This window comes from Typopeltis vanoorti, chromosome 7 (genome assembly GCF_054136105.1).
Source record: "Typopeltis vanoorti isolate ZY-2024b chromosome 7, IOZ_Tvanoo_1.0, whole genome shotgun sequence".
NCBI classification, from domain to species: Eukaryota; Metazoa; Arthropoda; class Arachnida; order Uropygi; family Thelyphonidae; genus Typopeltis; species Typopeltis vanoorti.
The window spans coordinates 119,460,450-119,482,391 of NC_143555.1; the positions used below are offsets into that span (position 1 = coordinate 119,460,450).

At 39.0% G+C, this 21,942-nt stretch overlaps 1 protein-coding gene across 1 annotated transcript in view; it reads right to left on the reverse strand.

Annotated features, from left to right (window-relative positions):
- The window catches only part of Dhc36C (Dynein heavy chain at 36C), a 1,350,914-nt gene that overhangs the window by 691,508 nt on the left and 637,464 nt on the right, over nt 1-21,942 (reverse strand). Inside the window, 1 exon segment of the mRNA XM_090395101.1 lies at nt 5,345-5,525. Coding sequence (XP_090251227.1) covers nt 5,345-5,525 — 181 coding nt within the window.

The window sequence follows — 21,942 nt, forward strand, 5'->3', positions numbered from 1 at the left end:
TGATAGCGAAAGTTGGATGCATGTTAGTCCGAAAGTACGGAAACAAAGAAAGATATGTGAGAGTGAAAGTGAGAAGAATGACAGTGAAAGTTGGACGTATGTTGGACCGAAAGTACGGAAACAAAGAAGGATGAATGAGAGGGAAAGTGAGAAGAGAGGGTCGAGAGTTAGAAAGTTAGAAAGATTTAATGATAGAGTGAATGTGTCGCGAGGTTCAGAAGGTGAATTGGATTGGATGAAGCAAGAAATGAAATGGATGCGGAATGAAATTAAGAGAATGCAGGTCAAAACTATTAAAATAAATCATGATGGCATGAAAGAGTTAACAAAAGATGAGCGAGTGGCGTTGTATGGCGACTCCATTATTAAAGGTGTGCTAGAGGATAAAATGCACAAGGTATGTTTTCCAGGCGGTAAAATGAGTAGAGTGATTGAGGCATTGAACATGAGGCGGGAACGAGCAAAAGAGTTAATTGTATTAATTGGAACAAATGATTTGAGAGAGAACAAAGAGCATGTCAAAATGAATGTCAGGAGACTGCTTGGAAAGATAAAGGAGAATAGTGTGACAGGAAGGGTGGTCAGTGTGTTGCCTAGGTATGATTGTGGTGAAATGAGGCGGAGAGCAAGGATTATGAATGATATTCTGGCTGAAATGTGTGAGGAGATGGGAGTACAGTTTGTTAATGTGTGGAATGAGTTTGAGGGACGAAGTGAGCTGTATGGGAGCGATGGACTGCATTTGAGTGGTTATGGTGTGAGTCGCTTGGAGAGACTGCTGCTGGAAGGTAGAGAAGTGAATAGAGAGAATGAATCAGATCAAGAGGGGAGTGATGTGGAAGAGCAGGAGAGTAAGACAGGAGAGATTGAAGGAGTGGAAATGAATGTGGAAGTGAGTGGTATGAGTATAGATAATGAGAGAATGGGTGTGCAAGAGGAGCAGGGAAACGGGGAGGCTCAGGGTGGACAGGGATACACAGCGTGAGAAAGGTGGATGCTCCAAGAGGAGGTGAGAGAATGTGTAGGCAGGAAAGTAATGGGATGATCAGGGATCAAAAGGAAACAGATGGAATTGCAAAGGGTTCTAAAATGAAGAAGCAGAAAGGGAAATGGCCCCAGTCCAGCATGGAGAGATCACATCGAGTGAGTGGTATCAGTGGAACTAGCTGTAGATCCAGAAATGAGTTGTTGTGTTTGTATACCAATGCTAGAAGTATAAGAAACAAGGCAGATGAAATGGTTGCACTAATTGCGTCTGTGCACCCAGAGATTGTCGGAATAAGTGAGACATGGTTAGATGAGGATGACATCCTGACAGGAATAGAGATGGAAAGGTATGATGTGTTTCGTGAGGATAGAAGGGGTAAAAAGGGAGGGGGAGTGCTATTGATGATAGAGAAAGAGTTATGTCCATACAAGGTAGAGATGCAAGGGGGAAATGGGGCCAGTGGTTTTGAGGCAGTATGGTGTGAGATAGAGGTGAATAGAATCAAATACTTGGTGGGATGTTGTTATAGACCTAGTAATGTGGATGGTGGTGATAGTGAAATGTATAGTCAAATAAGCCAAGCAAATAAGAAAAGGGTGATCATTATGGGTGATTTTAATTATGGCAATATAGACTGGAATGAAGAGATAGCAACTGGAAGTAAAGAAAATGAGTTTCTTGAGTTTTTGAGGGATAACTACCTCAGACAGTATGTAACAGAGGGCACAAGAGGATTAAGGGTCTTGGATTTGGTCATCTCATCGGAGGATGTAATTATCAATGAGGTATCAAATCATCCACCAATTGGTGAAAGTGACCATGAGGTGATTACTTGGGTGGTTGCCAGCAGTGCAAGGACCCCTGTGAAAAAAGGGTATATGTGGAACTACAAGGGGGGTGATTATGAAGAGCTCAGGAGACAGCTTGCAGGTGTAGCATGGAATGAGGAGTTAGCTGGAAAAGAGATCAATGCAGCTTGGGGGATTTTCAAAAAATATTTAGTGGATGCAATGTCTAAATGTATACCACGGGTGAGAAGGTTAAATAAGTTAGGTGTGAGATGGATGAATAAAGAGATTAAGCATGCAATACAGAGAAAAAGGGCATTGTGGAGGCAGCATAAGAGAAGTGGAAGTAACCAATTTCATGAGTTCTACAAAGACCAGGCAAGGAGAGTGACTTGGTTGGTGAGAGTAGCTAAAGAGAGGTATGAACAGCAGTTAGCTAATGAAGCTAAAAAGAATCCTAGGGAGTTCTTTCGATATGTAGCCAGCAAAAGAAAGAATGATTATGGAAGGATGACATTGATTGGAGGAAATGGTATAAAGACAGCTGTTGCAGAATGTGTGGTGGAGATACTTAATGAGCAGTTCATAAAGATCTTTCAATCTTGTGAATGTGACTTCATGGAGAGATTAAGAGCAGTTGATGATGGGGAGGAGAGACTGACTGTAAGTGAGCAAGAGGTGTTTGGGGAGTTGAGTAAACTAGATGTAAATAAGGCTGTGGGACTTGATAATATATCACCACGTATTCTGAAGGAATGTGCCAGAGAGTTGACACCTGCCTTGACATATTTTTTTAATACGAGTCTTGCACTTGGTCAAGTCCCTAAAGAGTGGAAGGAGGGCAAGATTGTGCCACTTCATAAAGGAGGTGATCGAACTCAAGCATCAAACTATAGGCCTATCTGTGTGTCGGGTGTTGTGGTTAAGTTGTTGGAGAAGCTTGTGAGAGCTAGAATCCAGAGTTGGGTTGACAACAATGGTATAATCTTTGATGGACAGCATGGATTTGCTAAAGGGAAGTCGTGTTTTAGTAATCTACTTACTTATTACAATAAAGTGACTGCTTCCTTGGACAGAGGAGAAGGATACACAGTAATATACTTGGATTTCGCAAAAGCTTTTGATAGAGTGCCTCATGATAAGTTGACAGTCAAACTAGAGCAGATGGGGTTGGATATTAGATTAGTGCATTGGATTGGAGACTGGCTATCTGATAGGTATCAACAAGTTGTGTATGGGGGTGCAATATCCAGGAAAAGGAAAGTCACTAGTGGAGTGCCTCAGGGATCTGTTTTAGGGCCATTACTATTTAACTTGTATATTAATGATATTGGCGAAGATTTGGATGGAGATATTCAGTTGTTTGCAGATGATGCAAAGTTGGGAAGAACCATAAAGAGTAGTGAAGATGTTGTGGCCTTGCAAGAAGACTTGAATAAATTGAGTGATTGGGCAAGCAAATGGGGGTGTGAGTTCAATGTTGCAAAATGTAAGGTTTTAAAATTTGGAAAACAAAGATGGGATGCAGAATTTATGCTTGGTAAGAATATATTGTTGGAAGTAGAGGAAATAAGAGATCTGGGAGTGATAGTGGATAAAGATCTAAAATTTAGGGGTCACATCGCCAAAATTGTGAAGACAACACGAAGACTTCTGGGAATGATGAGGAGGACACTGACGTGTAGAAGTAGGGAGATTCTTGTTCCATTGTATAAGGCTTTGATTAGGCCACACATGGACTATTGTGCCCAGATTTGGTCACCTGGTTTTCAGAAGGATGAGGAGATGTTGGAAAGGGTCCAAAGGCGACTGACTAAGGTAGTTTCTGACCTCTGGAATGTCGAGTATGAGGAAAGATTGAAAAGATGTAATTTGCAGAGACTAGTGGAGAGAAGGAAGAGGGGAGATATGATAGAGACCTACAAGTTGGTAAGGGGTTGCTATAGGATCAATGGTGGAGAAGTTCTACAGCGAATAGTGGGAGATCAGGGGAGAACCAGAGGTCATCCCTGGAAACTGTATAAAGAGGGTGTGAGTAGGGGAGTGAGAGGCAGGTTTTTTTCGTGCAGAGTTGTGAATGATTGGAATGCCTTGCCTGAGAGTGTGGTGTCTGCAAGGAGTTTGAATGTGTTTAAGACCCGGTATGATGAGATGTGTGTGAGATAAAAGGACCTCCTAGATGAGTCTTTGACTCCATGAGGTCTTGTTTAATAATAATAATAATAATAATTAACTATATTTAACTTGTCTGTTAATGATATTTCATGTGGATTGACTGGGAATCTTAAAATGTCTACCAATGATGCAAAGTTAGGTAGAATTATCAGGAGTAGTGCTCTACAAGGAGATTTGAATAGATTTTTTGCTTGGACAAATAAGTGGGGATTACATTTTTAATGTTAATAAATGCAAAGTGTTACACTTGGGGATGCAGAGATATAACTTTATTTACTGTATTGGTGAAGCTGCACTTCAGGAAGTGGAGATCATGAAGTGATGGTAGACAGTGGACTGAAGTTCCAAGGGCACATTCCACATGTTGCAAAGACTGCACATGGTATAGCTGCTGTGATAAAAAGTACACTGACATGCAAGGATAAGCAAGTGGTGGTGGTGGTGACTCTATATAAATAAGGCATTGGTGAGACACATATGACCTATCGCACACACAAGTTTGGTCACGTAGTTTTTATTATGATGCAAAATCACTAGAGTGGTCCAAAAATGAATAACCAAAGTGATAGCAGGACTCTGGAGTGCTGGCTATGAAGAGCGAGAAATGAGAAAATGTGGATTAAAGAGGTTGGTGGATAGGAGAAAAAGAGGAGATATGTTAGAGCTTCAAGTTAATTAATTCTATCAGATTAATAAAGAAAAATTATAAAGAGTGGATGTTAAGATGGGAAGAACGAGAGACCATCCCTGGAAGTTGTATGAAGATGTGAGGAAGAAGAGTGTGAAGAGTAGGTTTTTTACGTGGAGAGTTGTTAGTGAGTGGAATGCATTGCCTGAGTGTGTTGTGAGTGAGTGCATGTAGTGTAAATAACTTCAAAGCTCATTATGATAGACATGTTGCTGGTTGAGTAGGCCTCCCATGATGAATCTGTTGACTCCATGGAGATTACCAAATAATAATAAAAATAAGACTTTTGCTAAATATCAAGTGGGCCTCCTGTGATGAGTCTTTAGACTCAACAAAGATGTCTATGTAATAATAAGTAGAAGAAAAAGAATACTAATCAATTATTCTATATTTTTAATATGTATTTATAACGTATCTTTTTCATACATCTAAAATTTAAAAAAAAAATTTCATAATACCGTTCTTAAAAGAAGAGTAATATCTGTGAATCTCTGAATGTAAATTTAATTTAAGAAATATGTCAATATATGTTACTACATCATGAAATTTCAAAAATGTAGAAGGGATTAGGTGAAAATCTATGGGGAAAAAAATTAACAGTTAAGCTGAAGTGTTTTTGAGGGCTCATTGAAAATGGGGACAATTTATATTTACTCCACTGATTTCACATGCATATAAAACATATGAAATTAAAATAACCATTACCTGAAACCAATCAATTGTACAACAGTTAACAAGAGATGGAAATTTGCGAAGTCTGTTCCTGAATGAATCTCCAATAGGACTCATTGCTAATACTACATGTAGCTGATCGCGAACGCGCTGAATAAATAGGTTGAAAAGAGCAATGGGAGAGCCATCTGTTTTCCGAGATTTATCTTGTTGTCTGTTGTAAAAATACATCAAAATGCATAAATTAATTAATACAAGTAGAATTTCTTTATATTCTTTATAATTATTTAACTAACCATTTTTATATCAAGACTTAGTGCCACCTAATGAGCATTCATTGTAATAAAATTTGGGAAACAGTTAATGTTTGAAGAAAAATTACTTACTCAACACTGATCTTGACCTTTATATCAAAATTTATAATTATTTAACTAACCATTTTTATATCAAGACTTAGTGCCACCTAATGAGCATTCATTGTAATAAATTTGGGAAACAGTTAATGTTTGAAGAAAAATTACTTACTCAACACTGATCTTGACCTTTATATCAAAATTAGTCCTGCGACTCATTTTGATATAAAGTCTCAGTCTCAGTACATACACATAATAACAAAAACTAAACTTTATTTATTTATTTTTATGTAAGTTATACATATCATTAATTTAATTCTTCTGAAAGTTACTCCAAATATTTTGAGTGGAGTGCTACAAGGATTATGAAGCATACAAGCATCCATGGTGTCTGAAGACATCACAGGAGGTTGAACATTCATAGAACACACTGAATACATTTGCAATGTCGGAGAATTCACCATTGAATTCTCCAACATTGAATTCACCATTGAATTCTCCGACAGGCAATCCAGTGAGTGGAATGCATTGCTCTGGCAATGCATTCCACTCATTCACTACCTGCCAAGTGAAAAAATCTCCTTTTCACTTCTTTACAAACTCTGCACAGTTTCCAGAGATGACCTTTCATTCTCACATCTCCCATTCTCCTATGCAATAATTCCATTAAAAAGTTACCTCTTGGCCCCAAAGAGATTACCAAAAGAACTTAAACCTTTTCATTTCAAAACACCCTGGATATATGGGGGTCACTAAAATTCATAAGCCTAAAAATCTTCTTCATCTTATAGATGACAGTGTACAGACCCCACCTACAAACTGGCCAAATATTTATCCAAATCATTTTCCCCCGTCATAGGCAACTCTACCACTTTTATATAAAAAAAAATAAAAAAAATTCACTGCACTTTAAAACTTTAATAAAAAAAAATTAACCTTGACAGATTCTGACATCGCCGTCAGCCTTGAGATTAAGAACTTTTATTGTTCTTAATCTCAAGATTTAATATCCATCAAAATATAATAATATCCATATAAAATCAAGACCATAAGATTTAATGATTACAAATACAAAGAGCCAACAAGTTTCACTAGCCACTGTCTAGCATTTTCAAGGCTGTACTGGTGTGAAAACAAATGCATCAAGTTACATGAAAACATACACTTCAGTAACTGCTAGGCTGTTGCATTTGATAATTCAAATGTAACGGCCTAGCATGTTAAAAGCTCATAACATCAGAGTAGTTTTTAAACCAACTACCATGATCAGACAAGTCTTAAGATCACCCAAAGATGAGGTACCTTTCTTCAAATTTCCTGGAGTATACAAAATTCCATGCACATGTGGCCTTTCTTACATTGGAGAGACCTCCAGAAGTTTTGAAATAAGACAGAAGGAACATGTGGGGGATGATAATCACAATAGAATCATCACATCTGGTTTAGCTCATCATTTCTCAACATCAAATCACACTATAGATTGGAAAAACAGTTCTATGCCTTACATCGAGAATGACTACAGACACAGAACTTTCAAAGAAGCAGCAGTGGTGCTACGCACAGGCAATAATTTAAATAGAAATCAAGGTTCTATTCTTAAAGACATATGGAAATATCGCATCAATCCTCTCAGTTCAACAGAACTCCAATATGCAAAAAACTACACAACATGTACTGGATTCTGACTGAAGCATTCGAATGCATGCATGCCATCAAACATGAATTATCAAATGTAACGGCCTAGCAGTTACTCAAGTGTATGTTTTCGTGTGACTTGATGCATTTGTTTTCACACCAGTACAACCTTGAAAATGCTAGACAGTGGCTAGTGAAACTTGTTGGCTCTTTGTATTTGTAATCATTAAATCTTATGGTCTTTTAACAATAAAAGTCCTTAGTTTTAACACATTAGACCAAATATGAACAATTTAGCCTTGAGATTACAGACCCTTTACCTCATTAAGCCACATTTCTCCTCTGACAGAACTGAATTATTCTAATTCAACATTTATTCTGATTACTTCTTATGAAAAGGAAAAATATATAAACAACTGGATGGAAGTGCTATGGGCTCACTCCCCCTCCACTGGCCAACTTCTACATGGAACATTTTGAAAACCAGCACTCAACACTGTTACACTCAAACCAATGGCCTGATTGCACTATGTTGATGATGTGCTTGCTATTTTACCTCATGGCCCAGACATAATAAATGCATTTTTACATATGCCAACAGCTCAGCATCCTAAAATATACAGAGGATGATCAGTTAATGAACATAATCATTTCAAAGATGATGTTCGCTACCCGAATTGTTCGTTAACCGATCATCGATTTACCATAGATTTTTATGGGAATTTGATTAATTCATTCTGGCGACCCAAAAAAATAAATAAAAAATTATATAATTTCTTACTACATTTATTTATAGTAACAATAATACATACATACACAGTCTTGCATTTTCATCAGTCATGTTTTTTTTTCCATTTGTGGGGCATTAACGAATCTGTCCAATGTCAATTCCTTTTCTCTCTTCTTCAGGATTTTTCGGAAGTGATTAATAGCATTGTCGTTGTAGAGATCCCCAAGCCTATTAACCTCAACCTGGTTTGGGTGCCATTCTAAGACCATTGTTCTGACATCCTCCTACTTCTTCAAAAGATCTTTAATAGCAGATGGCAGCATTTGTCCTCTTTCGTCTTCCTCTTTTTCAGAAGAAAACACATCTCACTGAGTTTCTTGGAGTTCTTCTGTCGTCAGATCATTTTCATTTTCCATTATGAGCTCTTCAATGTCATCTTCATTCACCTCCAATTACAGATCTCTAGCAGTTGTCACAATTTCATCCATAATTCAGGGACAGCATCTCCCTGAATGCAGGATGGACACAGCTTTTGCCAAGCAGAATTCAACTGTCGTTGAGTGACTTCTGATCATGCCTTTTGAATGAGCCAGATAGCTTCAAGAATATCAATTTTTTCTTTCCAAAATGTTTTTAATGTCATCGTTGAGGAGAACTGGCATGCTTCAAAACACTGACGAAACAGCGCGCGAGTGTACAATTTCTTGAAACCTGCAATAACCTCCTGATCAGTTGATTGGCTGAATCAACAAAGTGGTATTTGGAGGCAGAAACTGAACTGTAAACCAGGGAAAGTCTTCCAGCAAATTATCTTCAAGGTCTTTTAGGTGTCCTGGTGCATTGTCCAATAGCAACAGTGCTTTCAATGGCAATTCATTGGTCTGAAGGTAATCCTTGATGCTTGGGGCACAAACTCTAAACAGCCATTCTTTGAAAAGCACTTGAGTGACCCATTGCCCTTTCATTTGATCTCCACATCACTGGCAGTCTTTTTTTAATTATGGAATTTTTGATGAATGCTCTAGGGTTCTCAGAGTGATAGACAAGAAGCAGTTTAAGTAACGTCAATCGGTCATGGGTTTTTCGTCTTTCATGGGTTTATACCCAGGAATATTTTTCTCATCTTTCACGATGTAGGTACGGTTCGGCATGCACTTCCAAAATAAACCAGTTTCATCACAATTGAAAATTTGTTGTGGACAATATCCTTCTTTTTTAATGAATTCTTGAAATCTGAGACAAAACATCTCAGCTTCTTCTTTATCTGCACTAGCAGACTCACCGTGCATTACCACATGTTTAATGCCAGATCTCCTTCTAAACTTTGCAAATGCCTGATTGGCTGAGTGGTTAGTGTATCCGCTCTCCAGCCAAAAGGCTGCGGGTTCAAATCCCGCCATGGGCATGGATGTTTGTGATTGTCTCTAAAAGTACTAATGGTGGTAGTTGGCAATAGATGGTGTTGGTGTTAGATGATGAAGGTTGGTGGAGTAGTGAGATAAAGAGTTGTAGAGTAGATGCCTTCCCTTGATGAGTCTTTAGACTCCTTGGAGGTGTGATGTAATAATAATAATAAACCATCCAGTGGTAGCCAGCCTTGAATTCTATCGCCTCATGTAACAAATGTGGAGTTTGTTTCTTCAGTTCTTCAAAAATTTCTCTGGCCTTCTCTTGAATGATAGTCATACTAGTTACATCTCTTTTAATTTCCCTTTCTTTTATCCAAACTAAAGTCAATCTCTCCATTTTTTCATGGATGGCACATCTTTGTTTTTCAGATGTGATTTTCATTCTTCCTTTAGCTGCTTGAGTCTTTTTGATTATAACTTTCTTAGCTAAGATTGTATCTACTGTAGACCTGTTCAAGCCATACTGCCTAGCAACATCAGACATCTTCTTCCCACTCTCTTCTGCCCACTCTACCTTGGCTATTATCTCTTGTTTGGTTTCTACGGTGAGCACAGTTCTTGACACTCCACTCTTTTTAGGCCTCATAATATTAACAGTTTTTTTTTTAAATAAAAAGTTCAGAAAAGCACACAAAAAGTTATGTATACAACTGTCAAAGTCTCATTCCAGAAACCGTTCATAGATGACAGTAAAATACATTTCTACAAATCTTACATACAGCGTAACTTCTTTGTTTGTTCTGTGAGGTGCTCGTTATCCAAACATGTGTTTGTTGTCCGAACATAAAAATCTTTCACGAAAGTGTTTGTTGTTCGATTTGTTCACAGTCCAAACTGTTCATTAACCGATCACCCACTGTATTTTACCATAGAAAAAGAAACTAACACTTCTCTCTCCTTGCTAGATACACTAACGATAAGACTTACTAATAGCACATTATCTTTTCCATTTACAGAAAATCCACACATAGAGGAAGGTATTTACCAGTGGCATCGCATGCCCATTTCTGATGGGTGTGCTGTCATGGCTTATGCAACCGGCGCTACAAAATTCAAGTCAGATTGATAAAAATGCAATCACATATGAGTGCACTTTTATCGATGTATAAAAGTTTTAAGAATGTATAGCACATCAGCACTCATTTTAGTTGGTCTAATGCAATTAATTGTAGGACAGCTTTGAATACTTTAATTATCAATTAATTGTAATCAAATCTGTGCGGAGTGGGGGAACAATGTGTTTGTTTTAAGATACCGTATATTAGAAAACAATAATGAACGAGAATGCTATATTTGGTTGGTATATTTGAATTACTCAAAGGTGTAAAATTTGGAAGAGGAGAATGAGGCTTACCTCCTGTGACTACAATACTGTTGACCATTGTAAATATGGGCAAAAAAGTTATAAATTTATTGAAAATTATATATAAAAACTTGCCTACCACATCACTTCACTCTTCAAGCATGCAAAACAGATGAAATTCAGAAAACAAAAACGGTAACTCATTTTAGAAATTATGGACTTTACAACCTTTATAAATAACTCTTTTAATTTCCCGACATTTCGATCCTCATATTAAGATCATCATCTGGAGCATATACAAATATACAGGACTAGCTGAGTTATATTACGTACAGTAAGCTAGAGAAACAATGATTTGATCACAGGTTATTCTATTCTATTACAGGCAAGTTATTATTTAGAAACTACATCAAGCTAATTTCTATTTATGATAACATGAACAAATATTCTTTCTTATAGATAGTTTTCTTTCAGTAATAATGATGTCCTATGCTGAGCATTACAATTGTTATTTTTGATTTAGGATCCTGGATTATCTACAGTCCTGTTTATAGTTACTCTTAGAGAGGAAGGTTCCATGGGTCGAATATGCGCCTTCCATATGTTTGGGATTTTTAGATCATCATTATTGTTCAGATAGGGGTGGTTGATAATAATCTCACAGGCTTCCTTAAATTTGCATTCATACCATGTTTTTGTTAACGCATTTTTTTATTTTCACTAGAGGTCATGCCAGTAGAATAACCTGATCAAATTATTGTTTCTCTAGCTTACTGTATGTAATGTAACTCAGCTTGTCCTGTATATTTGTATATGCTCCAGATGATGATCTTAATATTAAGATCGAAATATCGGGAAATTAAAAGAGTTATTTATAACAGGGTTGTAAAGTCCATAATTTCTAAAAGGAATGCTGATCACCATACAACACTTAAAGAAAGGAAAAAACACAGTTACTCCTGACTAATGACAATATTCAATTGGATTGGTTGACATAATAACCAATCACAGCCTCTAGGTGCTATTGTCTCAGAGCTCACCCACCCTCACCTTCTGAGCAGTTTAAAACTACTACAATGCTAACAATCTGAGCCAATGTGCCATCGATACATCTTTTCAAAGGGCTCAAAGATGTATGTATTTTGAAAGCACACCTGGGCTATTAATGCGAATGTAATGCAATGTTTACAGATCGAAAAGTGTCCTCTTCATGAAGCATTAGTCTATTGTGTTTACTTTTCGGAATCACGTAAAGCCTGGAAACAATTAGGGGAGTCTTTAATGGGAATAATGGAAATATACGTGGGCTGTTCGATAAGTAATAAGACTAATTTTACTGTGGCAAAACTACTCATCACAATATTAATTTCTGTGGAATAAAGAACTGTTGCTGTATGTATTAACAAAAGAGGCCGATAGATGGCATATACGGGCTGATGTGCCAGAGGAGTGTCACATGACTAAATGCAAGTGCTCATCGGCGTACCTACGAGATGTGACCAGTCTTCGAAATGGAAGCGTCTTTGGAACAGCGTTATGCGATTAAATTTTGTGTGCGTTTGCAAAAATGGGCATCGGACACTTTTAACATGATACACGAAGCTTTCCACGATGAAGCAATGTCGAGGGCAAGTGTTTTTTGCTGGCATAAAACGTTTAAGGAAGGAAGGCAAAATGTGGAAGATCTTGAACGTGAGGGAAGACCTTCAACGTCCATCACAGAGACAATGATCAACACAGCAGCAATTATCATCAAGCACGTCAAAAGGAAGCGTCCATTGCTGAAGAATGGCTTCTTATTGCACCACGATAATGCAAGGCCACATATTGCTGGTTGTGTAGTGGACGTTTTGCAGAAGAACAACACAGATATCCTACCACACCCTCCATACAGTCCTGATCTCGCACCGTGCGATTTCTGGCTGTTTTCTCAGCTCAAGAAACCACTAAGAGGCCACCATTTCGAAAACAACAAATTATGTGTAAAAGCTGCAGAGGCGGTTTTGAAAGAACTCTCAAAAAACGGACTCTCACATGTGTTTAAGAAGTGGACGCAACGTTGGGACAAATGCATCGTGTCTCACGGTAGTTACTTCGAAAAAGACCGTGTAAATGATGACAATTAAAGGTAATCTGTTTTCTGTATAAATATAGTCTTATTACTTATTGAACAGCCTACGGATATCAGTGATATTGCTAATCGGTGGATGAGCACCACATACCTAGCACACCTGGAATAGTCGCTCCTTGTACTTACATAAGTAATCGCAAAACTAGCCATTCCAACAGTATAGTATTCTCAAAGTACTTCCCACATGGGCTATTTATTCAAATGACACAGTCCTTAAAGCTGAGCTCAGAAACATTCACAACATCTTTTTGCTACAGACAATGTAAAATACTACATGCACCCCCCCCCATTACTCCTGCATCCAACACACATGATCACAACAAAACTATTCCAATTCCATATATTAAGGTCACATCAGAAAAGCCAGCTAAAGTTCTCTTCAAATATGTAGTGGGTAAAGACTGTGAGTCTACTGGCTCAATATTATTGCATGGAATTGAGAAGAAGGAAGATGATTGAGAATAAGTCAATAAGAGGGTTATGCAGTTGGAATAGTGTACAGTTTATAGATGAGATATATTGAGTGAATTTTATGGAAGAAACAACTTCATTATCCCTGACAAATTGTTTGGCTATTTTACCACATGGTCCAGACATATTAAAGACATTTTTAGCACAAGTCAACAGCCCAGCATCCTAAAATAAATTTCACCTTAGAAAAATAAACGAACACTTGTCTCCTCTTTCTAAATACACTACTGATACGACTTCCTAATGGCTTATCATCCTTTTCCATAACATTTTTAAAAGTTTTAAAAAGAATTAAAGTTGAGCAGCTTTTACAGGTAAATTGTACACTCAACTATGCAAACATTACTGAAGAAAAATTGGAGCAGTCTGAAAACAAGAACCAAACCTTGGAGTCTCAGTGGCAAACTCTGAAGAAGATATTGATTTAGCTAGGGAGGTATGTGGTGAAGTTGTATGGCCATGGTTGACACAAGAAGTTAAAGAAGCAGCCCTGGAAAAGAAGAAAGGATACCAAAAGCTCCTAACAAATAAGTCATCAGATGCCCTAAAAGAATACAGAGAAAAATGTATGAGAGCTAAGCTGTGTGTAAAAGTAGCTAAACAAAAAGCATGGGAAAACTTTGGTAAGAATATAGAAAATAAATATCAGGAAGGTGGTAAAATGTTCAGCAGGGAGGCTATTCAAGAAGCTTAGAAATGGAAGAAAGAGCACTGTAAGAAAGAGGTAGAAAAGGCTATCAAAAAACTTGAAATGTGAAAAGGCAGCTAGAATAAATGATATTCGATCAGAAATGCTAAAGTATGAAGGTAGTTGAACCAAGAGAAACCAAATTTTGCAGTGGCTACATTGCATAATTCAGAAGGCCTGGAAAGAAGGTCGAATTCCCAAATTTTAATTTTCTCAGTGTCTCAGAAAAGGTGGGTAACCAGTGACATGTCCCAGGTTTCTCTTTTGGGCCCCTGCTCTTTAACTTATTTATAAACAGATATATCATGTGGACTGACAGGGGATCATCAGTTGTTTGCTGATGATGCAAAGTTGGGAAGAATTATAGATAATTATAGATAATTCTGGTGTTAATTTCCTTCATGAAGATCTGAATAGACTTTTGACTTAGACAAAGGAGTGGGATTGTAGTTTTAATAACAATAAGTGGAAGATGTTGCATTTTGGAGTGCAGAAATATAAGGCTGTGTACTATATCCATGATGCCATACTGCAAGAAGCGTATGAATTAACTCTGCCTGTAATGTTTTTTTGTCAATTCATTAAATTTAATAGATACAAAGAAGATTTTCTTTTTCTTTCCTTACGAAACTGTCAAATTTATCCCGAACACCCTGTATATATTAAATTTAATGAATTGACAAAAAACATTACAGGCAGAGTTAATTACAATACTATCAACAAGATTTACTCAAAATAACCACCATTAGCATCGATCACAGCTTCAATTCTGCTTCGGAACCTCGAACAAGCTGATGCTACAGTCTCCCTGGGAAGGGCCGCAAAAACTGTTTTAATTTTATCCATTAACTGGGCTTTTGTATTACTGGAAGTGCGATTGGTGTCTTTTTCAACTGCACCCCATACAAAATAATCCATGGGGTTAAGGTCTGGGGAGTTTGGAGGCCAAACATTTGGACTGGTGAAGTCGTAGAAATTTTCAGACAACCATTTTTGACTTTTCCCAGAGGTGTGGCAAGGGGCCGAATCCTGCTGCCATACATACGGCCTACCATTGGCTACCCTTGTTATCCAGGGCTTGACTACAGTTAGCAACTCCACGAACAAAGCCCGAATTCCAATGCCAGGGTTCTTCAACACCTGTTCCTGCAGATTTGCGAGGAATTCTGCTGTACGAACGCAATCAGATCGTCTGCTAGGGATCTTTCTTCTTGCTACATCCTCGTAGTCACCATTGCAAGTCTCTAGTTCATGCCTGATTGTTTTTACTGTATTCAGGGAGCATTGGGCAGCAGTCGTAATATCCTTATTTTGATGGCGGGCACGAATCATCATGATACAAGTTATTCTCTTCCATGATTCAGGTGGGTTCCAGCTATCCATCCTTTCTGACATCTTGTATATGAATGAAGAAGGGTCCAAACTTTTAAATGAAGAGAAGTGTGTGTTAATACATGTAACTTACGGAAAAATATAATTAATTATAAATATGTCAAATTTATCCCGAACACCCTGTATATATATATATATATATTGTGTTAGGGACCACGAGACGGCAGCACATTTGAGCCGTCTCTCTTCACTGCGTACCACTTAATTAGTGATAGCATTGGGCCATCTGTCTCTGATTGGGTACCAGTGGAGATTGAACTGCCCACTCAGTCTCCTAAAGTTATATAGGGCTAAATGGCCTTGCCTACTCCCGTATACGGGAATAAAAAAAAAAAAAAAAAAAAAAGGCGTTAGCTGATTTTTTTTTATAATATAGGTCCTATACTGAGCCCTGTGGGACCCCACTTGTAACCTTCTGCTTCCTTGAAAGTGCCCCACCATACACAACTCTCTGATACCTATCGGACAGTAAATCCTGAATCCAGTTGACCAACCTAAAATCCAGACCCATGTGCTGCAACTTAAATATCAGCTTATCATGTGGTACCCTGTCAAATGCCTTCGTTAAATCTAAGAAAATTGCAGTATATGCCTTTCCCTCATTTAATGCTCTTGTAACTTTATCATAAAAGGCTAGCATATTGCTAAAACAATAGTGTACATTCACAAATCCATGTTGACTCTCACAGATAACATTACCCTCATCTGCCCAATGCTGTATATGGTCCTTCACTACTTTCTACAAGATCTTACTAACTATGATGACACACAAACTGGCCTATAATTAGACACTTCCAGTCTGCTACTACCCTTATGCAATGGCACTATCTTACCTTCCTTCCATTCCATGGGCACCTTTCCTGCAGCCCGACTTTCATTGAAAAGCCAGGTCAAAGGCACTGTCAGTTCCCTAGAACATTCTCTCAAAACTTGTGGTGAAATACCATCCAGTCCCAAAGCTTTACTGACATCCAGAGTACTCAGTATTTGAAACACACTCTCCTCCTGTACTGTTAAACCTTCAACCTGCCCTATCCCTCTAGCATTAAAACTGACTCCTCCAGGATGAAATACTCCAATAAAGTGATCATTGAACAAAATCACTATGTCCTCTACATCAGTCACTCTATTCCCATTTTTATCGCACAATATCATTCTTCCACAGTCATTTCTCCTCCTACTGGCCACATATATAAAAAAAATTCCCAAGGAATTTCTTTGGATCTCAGGGCCAATCTCCTCATATATTATAGCTTACCTTCTAAAATAGTTTTGTTTTGTTTTGTTATAGTTTTGTCTTCCTTACCATACTAGTCACTCTTCTGGCCTGTGTCTTATACTCTTCATGCATCTTCCTCTTCACCTGTCTCCTTACATCTCTGCTGTAGCCTCTTTTTCGCATGTAATTCTTGTTTAATATTGCTTGTCATCCACTTTACTCCAAATTGTGTCCTCTTCTTAACTCGTTGTATACAACTTATCATTGCTGCTAAACAAATATTCTTTCATAATTTCTAATGCACTAATGATATTCTAGCCTTCCAATTCCTCCCTCCATGAAACTTCCCCAAGTTGACGTCTTAGACTATTATAATCACCTGCCTTATAATTCCACATACGTTCCTGTCTCTTTGATACTCCTGCATGTCTATTCATTTTCCAAGTCAAAACCATATGGTCACTCTCTCCAACTGGTGGGAGAGATGTCATCTCAGTTATTATCAACTCTTCTGATGCTATAACGAAATGCAGAAATCTTGAACCTCTTGTTCCCTTCAATGCATGTTGCCTAAGACATTTGTCCCTCAAGAATTCTAGAAATTCCATTCCCTTATTGCTACATGCATCTTCCTCTCCCAAATTTATACTACTGTAGTTAAAATATCCTATGACAATCATTCTTCTTGCACTTGCCAAACTCAAGTGTCTAAACATTTCCTGGTTCCCATCCTCTGTACTCCTGGGTCAGTACAACACTCCACTAAATATCCTGTCTTGCCCACCTGTACCTCACACCATATGCTTTCAAAATTATTAATGCCACTGCCTTCCCAAGTCTCCACTCTTAGAGGATATATAGGTAATCACTTATCATAAGAAGTACTCCACCATCATGCTTTCCCTGCCTATCCTGCTGAAAAATACTGTACCCAGCGACTTCTATTCCTGTTATTTGGAACACTGAGATATTGTTGACAGAAGAGGATATAATAGCTGATGCTATCTGCACCACCAATTACTCTCCCTTATTCCAGATACTCCTGGCATTAGTATAAAGCATATAAATGCCATTGTTTCTATACCCAGCATTATCCCCTCTAGACTCGACTGGGCTCAGTGTTAGCTGATGTTGTCTCCCTTCTTTCAAGTACCCATTCCCACAAGAGGCCACCCCTGCTACCATCCTCCCTGGGACACACTGACTTGCTCAGAACAGCAATATCTTCAGATGCCTATGTCCTTCCTCATTCATGTTACTGCACAATAATTACTTGGAACAGGTCCTCCTCTTTGTCTTTCAAAATCAGAAATGTTCTTCTGGTTGTCATCCACTCTTCAATCCTGTGCATCTTTGCTTGATGCATACCATTTCTTTAACTGCTTGCCCTTGAATCATTTCCATTGTTATGACAAAGTCTTCTGGAGTGTTGTTGAATTGTTTTTCAATATCCTTTATCCAATCATGTTGTTATTTTACCTATACAAGCTGCCACAAGATACTTTGACCTTATGAAATAAAAATCTCACGATGTGAGAAAGATGTAGAACGTTTTTTACCTTGGGAATACTATACGTTGATGATACCAAGCAATTTTATAAACTTGGTTTTAATCCTTTTTACTTTTTATACTAAAGGAAATTGATCAGAACTTACTCCAACTTTACCATGAGTTGCCTCAGACCTGAAAATACTTCAGGCACAAACTGCAAACTTGACTTACCTGTCTTTTTGCTTACTTGGGAAAAAGGATTAAAACCAAGTTCATAAAATTGCTTGGTATCTTTAACATATAGTATACCCAAGGTAAAAAAACTTTCTACATCTTTCTCTCATCCTGAGATTTTTATTTAATAAGGTCACAGTACCTTGTGGCAACTTGTATAGGCAAAATGTATAAGTTCTGCATATACTTCAAACTTGGTATATCAGGGTCTGGTCCCACTGACGCTTTTGGATTGCGAGAGGATTTTTGCATTTGATTTGCTAGTTTACTTGTTATATTGTATTTTTGCTTAATATTTACTAATGTTGTTATATTGTGTTTTTCTTGCCTGTTATTACTAACTACTAACCTGCTGATAGTGCTTTATAGCACTATGGGACTAGAGTCTCTAGATTCTTAATTTCTTTTTTTTTTTCCTACTTTCAGAACGCAAAGTCCAGTAACATGAGTAGGATGATTCCCCCCCCCCCCCTAGGACCTTAGGAGTGGAGATCCCAGGTATGGAGGATCCCAGAGTCCTTTCAAAAACACTCAAGGAGCTAACAGGAGTTAATATTATAGGGGGTAAAGGAGTAGATAACTACTCCTTTACCCCCTATGGAGGAGGATGATATTTGATTGTAGTCAAGAATGTCACATTGAGAGATAAAATGTTTAGAGGGTTTCCCTGTCCAGGGGAAAAAAGTGATCCCAATCATGGTGGATCACAAGTGTGACATCTTAAAATCGAGCACTTCCCCATGGAATACTTGGAAGCCAGAGACAACGTGCTCATACAGACATTCAGCAAGTGGGAGGAAAGTGAGCAACATAAAGAAGAGCGTCTCCAAGGGGAATCCCGCTTGGTACTCCAGAGAAGTAACTTTTACTATGGAAATGCAACAACCAGTGCCCAACTTTGTCAACATCAGCACGTTGCGTGACATGGTAAGTTACTTCGGAGTGTAGAGACAGTGTTCGTGGTGCAGCTCGGTGGCATTGATTTGCCCCTGAGCCAAGTGCTTCAGCTGTGTTGCCGTGGGCCACATCTCCAGTCAGTGCCCACACCCCTGCCAAAAGTGCTGAAGCACAGAACAAAAAATAACATCATGTTCTCTGCGCACATTTGCAGAGTGGGCAGGGGTGCCTATTGAACCACTTAGCCTGCAACCTACAACAGACGTCACAGAATTTCCAGAACTTTGCTAACACCAGCGAGGGAAAAAACATTTGCCCAGATAGTCTTGGGTAAAATTAAAAAGCCTCCTGCAGCAACAACAGCAGAAGAAACTGTCACCCCCCCGCAGCAACAACATCCACTGAGGAAACGGTTTCCCTCTCAGTTACTTCCACTTTACCACCACCAATGATGGAAGAATAGCCAACAACTGAGGATACAAATGAAGACAAGGTTAGCATTCCACCAACTACCACCTAATCAACAACAACATTAGAGGAGGCTTCATCTGTCGACACTCCCAAGACCTCCCCTGCAGTAGCCAGCATCCCCCATGCACAAGAAATGAAGATAGAAAAGAAACAACAACAACAATTTCCACCCCCCAAAGGAACCACCTAAGAAAAGGAAGAAGGAGAATTCTCCAAAAAAAGAAAAAAAGCATAGAAGCCACTCTAGGAGAAGCTAACACCTGCTGGTGTTAGCACTGCTGGTACAGACACAACATCCGAGGTCTGAAATGGAGGTGGAAACCCCTTCCCACGAAAAGAAAGTGTTAACTCTGAAATAAGCAAATATACTGACTTCCAGTTTAATGGATATGACTACAAAACATCTGACAATAAGATCACCAGCTTCATAATTAAAAATAGTTGACTCGAGTTTGAGGTCCTCTCGAGCTTGTGTATGAAACTGGAAGCCAGTTTGCAGGGGGGGTGGATTTTCTGCCTCCCCCCAACATATCGAATCCTTGATCAAGTATGTCAAACAGTTGCAAATTAAGAACTTAGGCCAGGTATAACATCGTAAAGCCTCATAATGCTGTTGCCACACTCAACATCAGAGGGCTCCATTTGCCATCTAAACAGGAGGAGGTGTGGAAGCTAATGCTAGCTTTTAATATCCAGCTCTTGTTCCTGCAAGAAACACACTTTTTCCACTACAGGGATATGCAAGAACCGAGCCAAAAGTACCCCTTAACATCATTCTGGAGCTTCGGCAATAGACACAGCGGTAAGATGGGGGGGGTACTTATGCTAGCCACCCTCCTCAGAGCCTTCCATAACATCCAGAGGGATGCAGAAGGGAGAGTTCTCACCATCGACTGGAAGTACCGGGGCTGTACCACTAGGTTCATCAACATCTACGCCCCAGTAGATCCACCATCAAGATCAACATTCCTCAAGTCGATTTATACTTATTTGCATGGTGTCCATCATGTCATCCTGATGGGGGACTTTAACTGAGTGGCGGACCTGGCCTATGACAAAATAGGGGGAAATTCCAACTTAGGCACTGCTGGCTACAGGCAACTGGAAATTCACCTCAGAAATCCAGCTCACAGGCATCTGGAGGGCTCACAATCCCTACTGTTACAATTACACATGGACAAGCTGAGGAATCGGCACAAGGCTTGGTCCGGGCCCCTGGAAATTACCACCAAACTTCCCGTCCCTGTCCTCAGGACAAGCTTCATCAACTGTGCTCCACCTGGAGCTCTACTGGCTGGGACTGGGAAACATGGGCACAACTTAAAAACTCCATTAAAGAACATATGATCAAATGGGGCCAAGAATGTGCCTTCCATCGAAGATCTCAGGGTCTGTAATCTCTACAACGAGCGAAGCTGGTTCGTGGCCAGCCAACGCCAAGGCTTTCCTTGTCACAATGCCATCTGTGACGTTAATCTCGCCATCGAAATGGAGAGGCAGAAGCAAGTGGAAAAAGGGAACATGAAGATCAGACTCCACCTGTGCTCAGAAGACAGACAATCAGCTGCCTTTTAAAACATGCGCTATATCAGTTTTCGACAGGAGCAAACCATCACCACCATCAGTGAAGGCGGGTGTACATATACCATAACACCTGACATCCTGAATGCCTTCTGGGGGTACTACAGTCAACTCCATCAAGACAACAGTGCCCCGCCCCCAGGATTACTCCTGTCGGAACGTTGACTCCTTCCATGCGCACATCCAAGTAGGGTTGGATGCACCAATTACAGTGGCTGAAGTAATATCAACCTTCAAACAATGCAGAACAAAGAAAGCACCTGAGCCAGAAGAACTAGGCACAGAACTCTATCGTGAAGCCTGGGATTTCATCCTTCCCATTCTCGTGGCACTCTATAACAACTTCCTCAACACTGGAAACGTGCTGCGAGAGTTCTTGGAACGTCATACCGTCTTCATCCCAAAACCCAACAGAGACCTAGCCAACATCAAAAACTGGAGACCTATCAGTCTGTCGAACACGGATTACAAGATCCTCACCCATGTTCTAAATGACAGACTGAAGGTTGAGATGAAGTATGTCATCAAGAGCACACAGGTGTATGGTGTTCCTGGCTGATGGCATTGTTATCCATTGATCTGAACCGAGCATTCGACAGCATCTGGCACTCCTTTCTGTTCAACA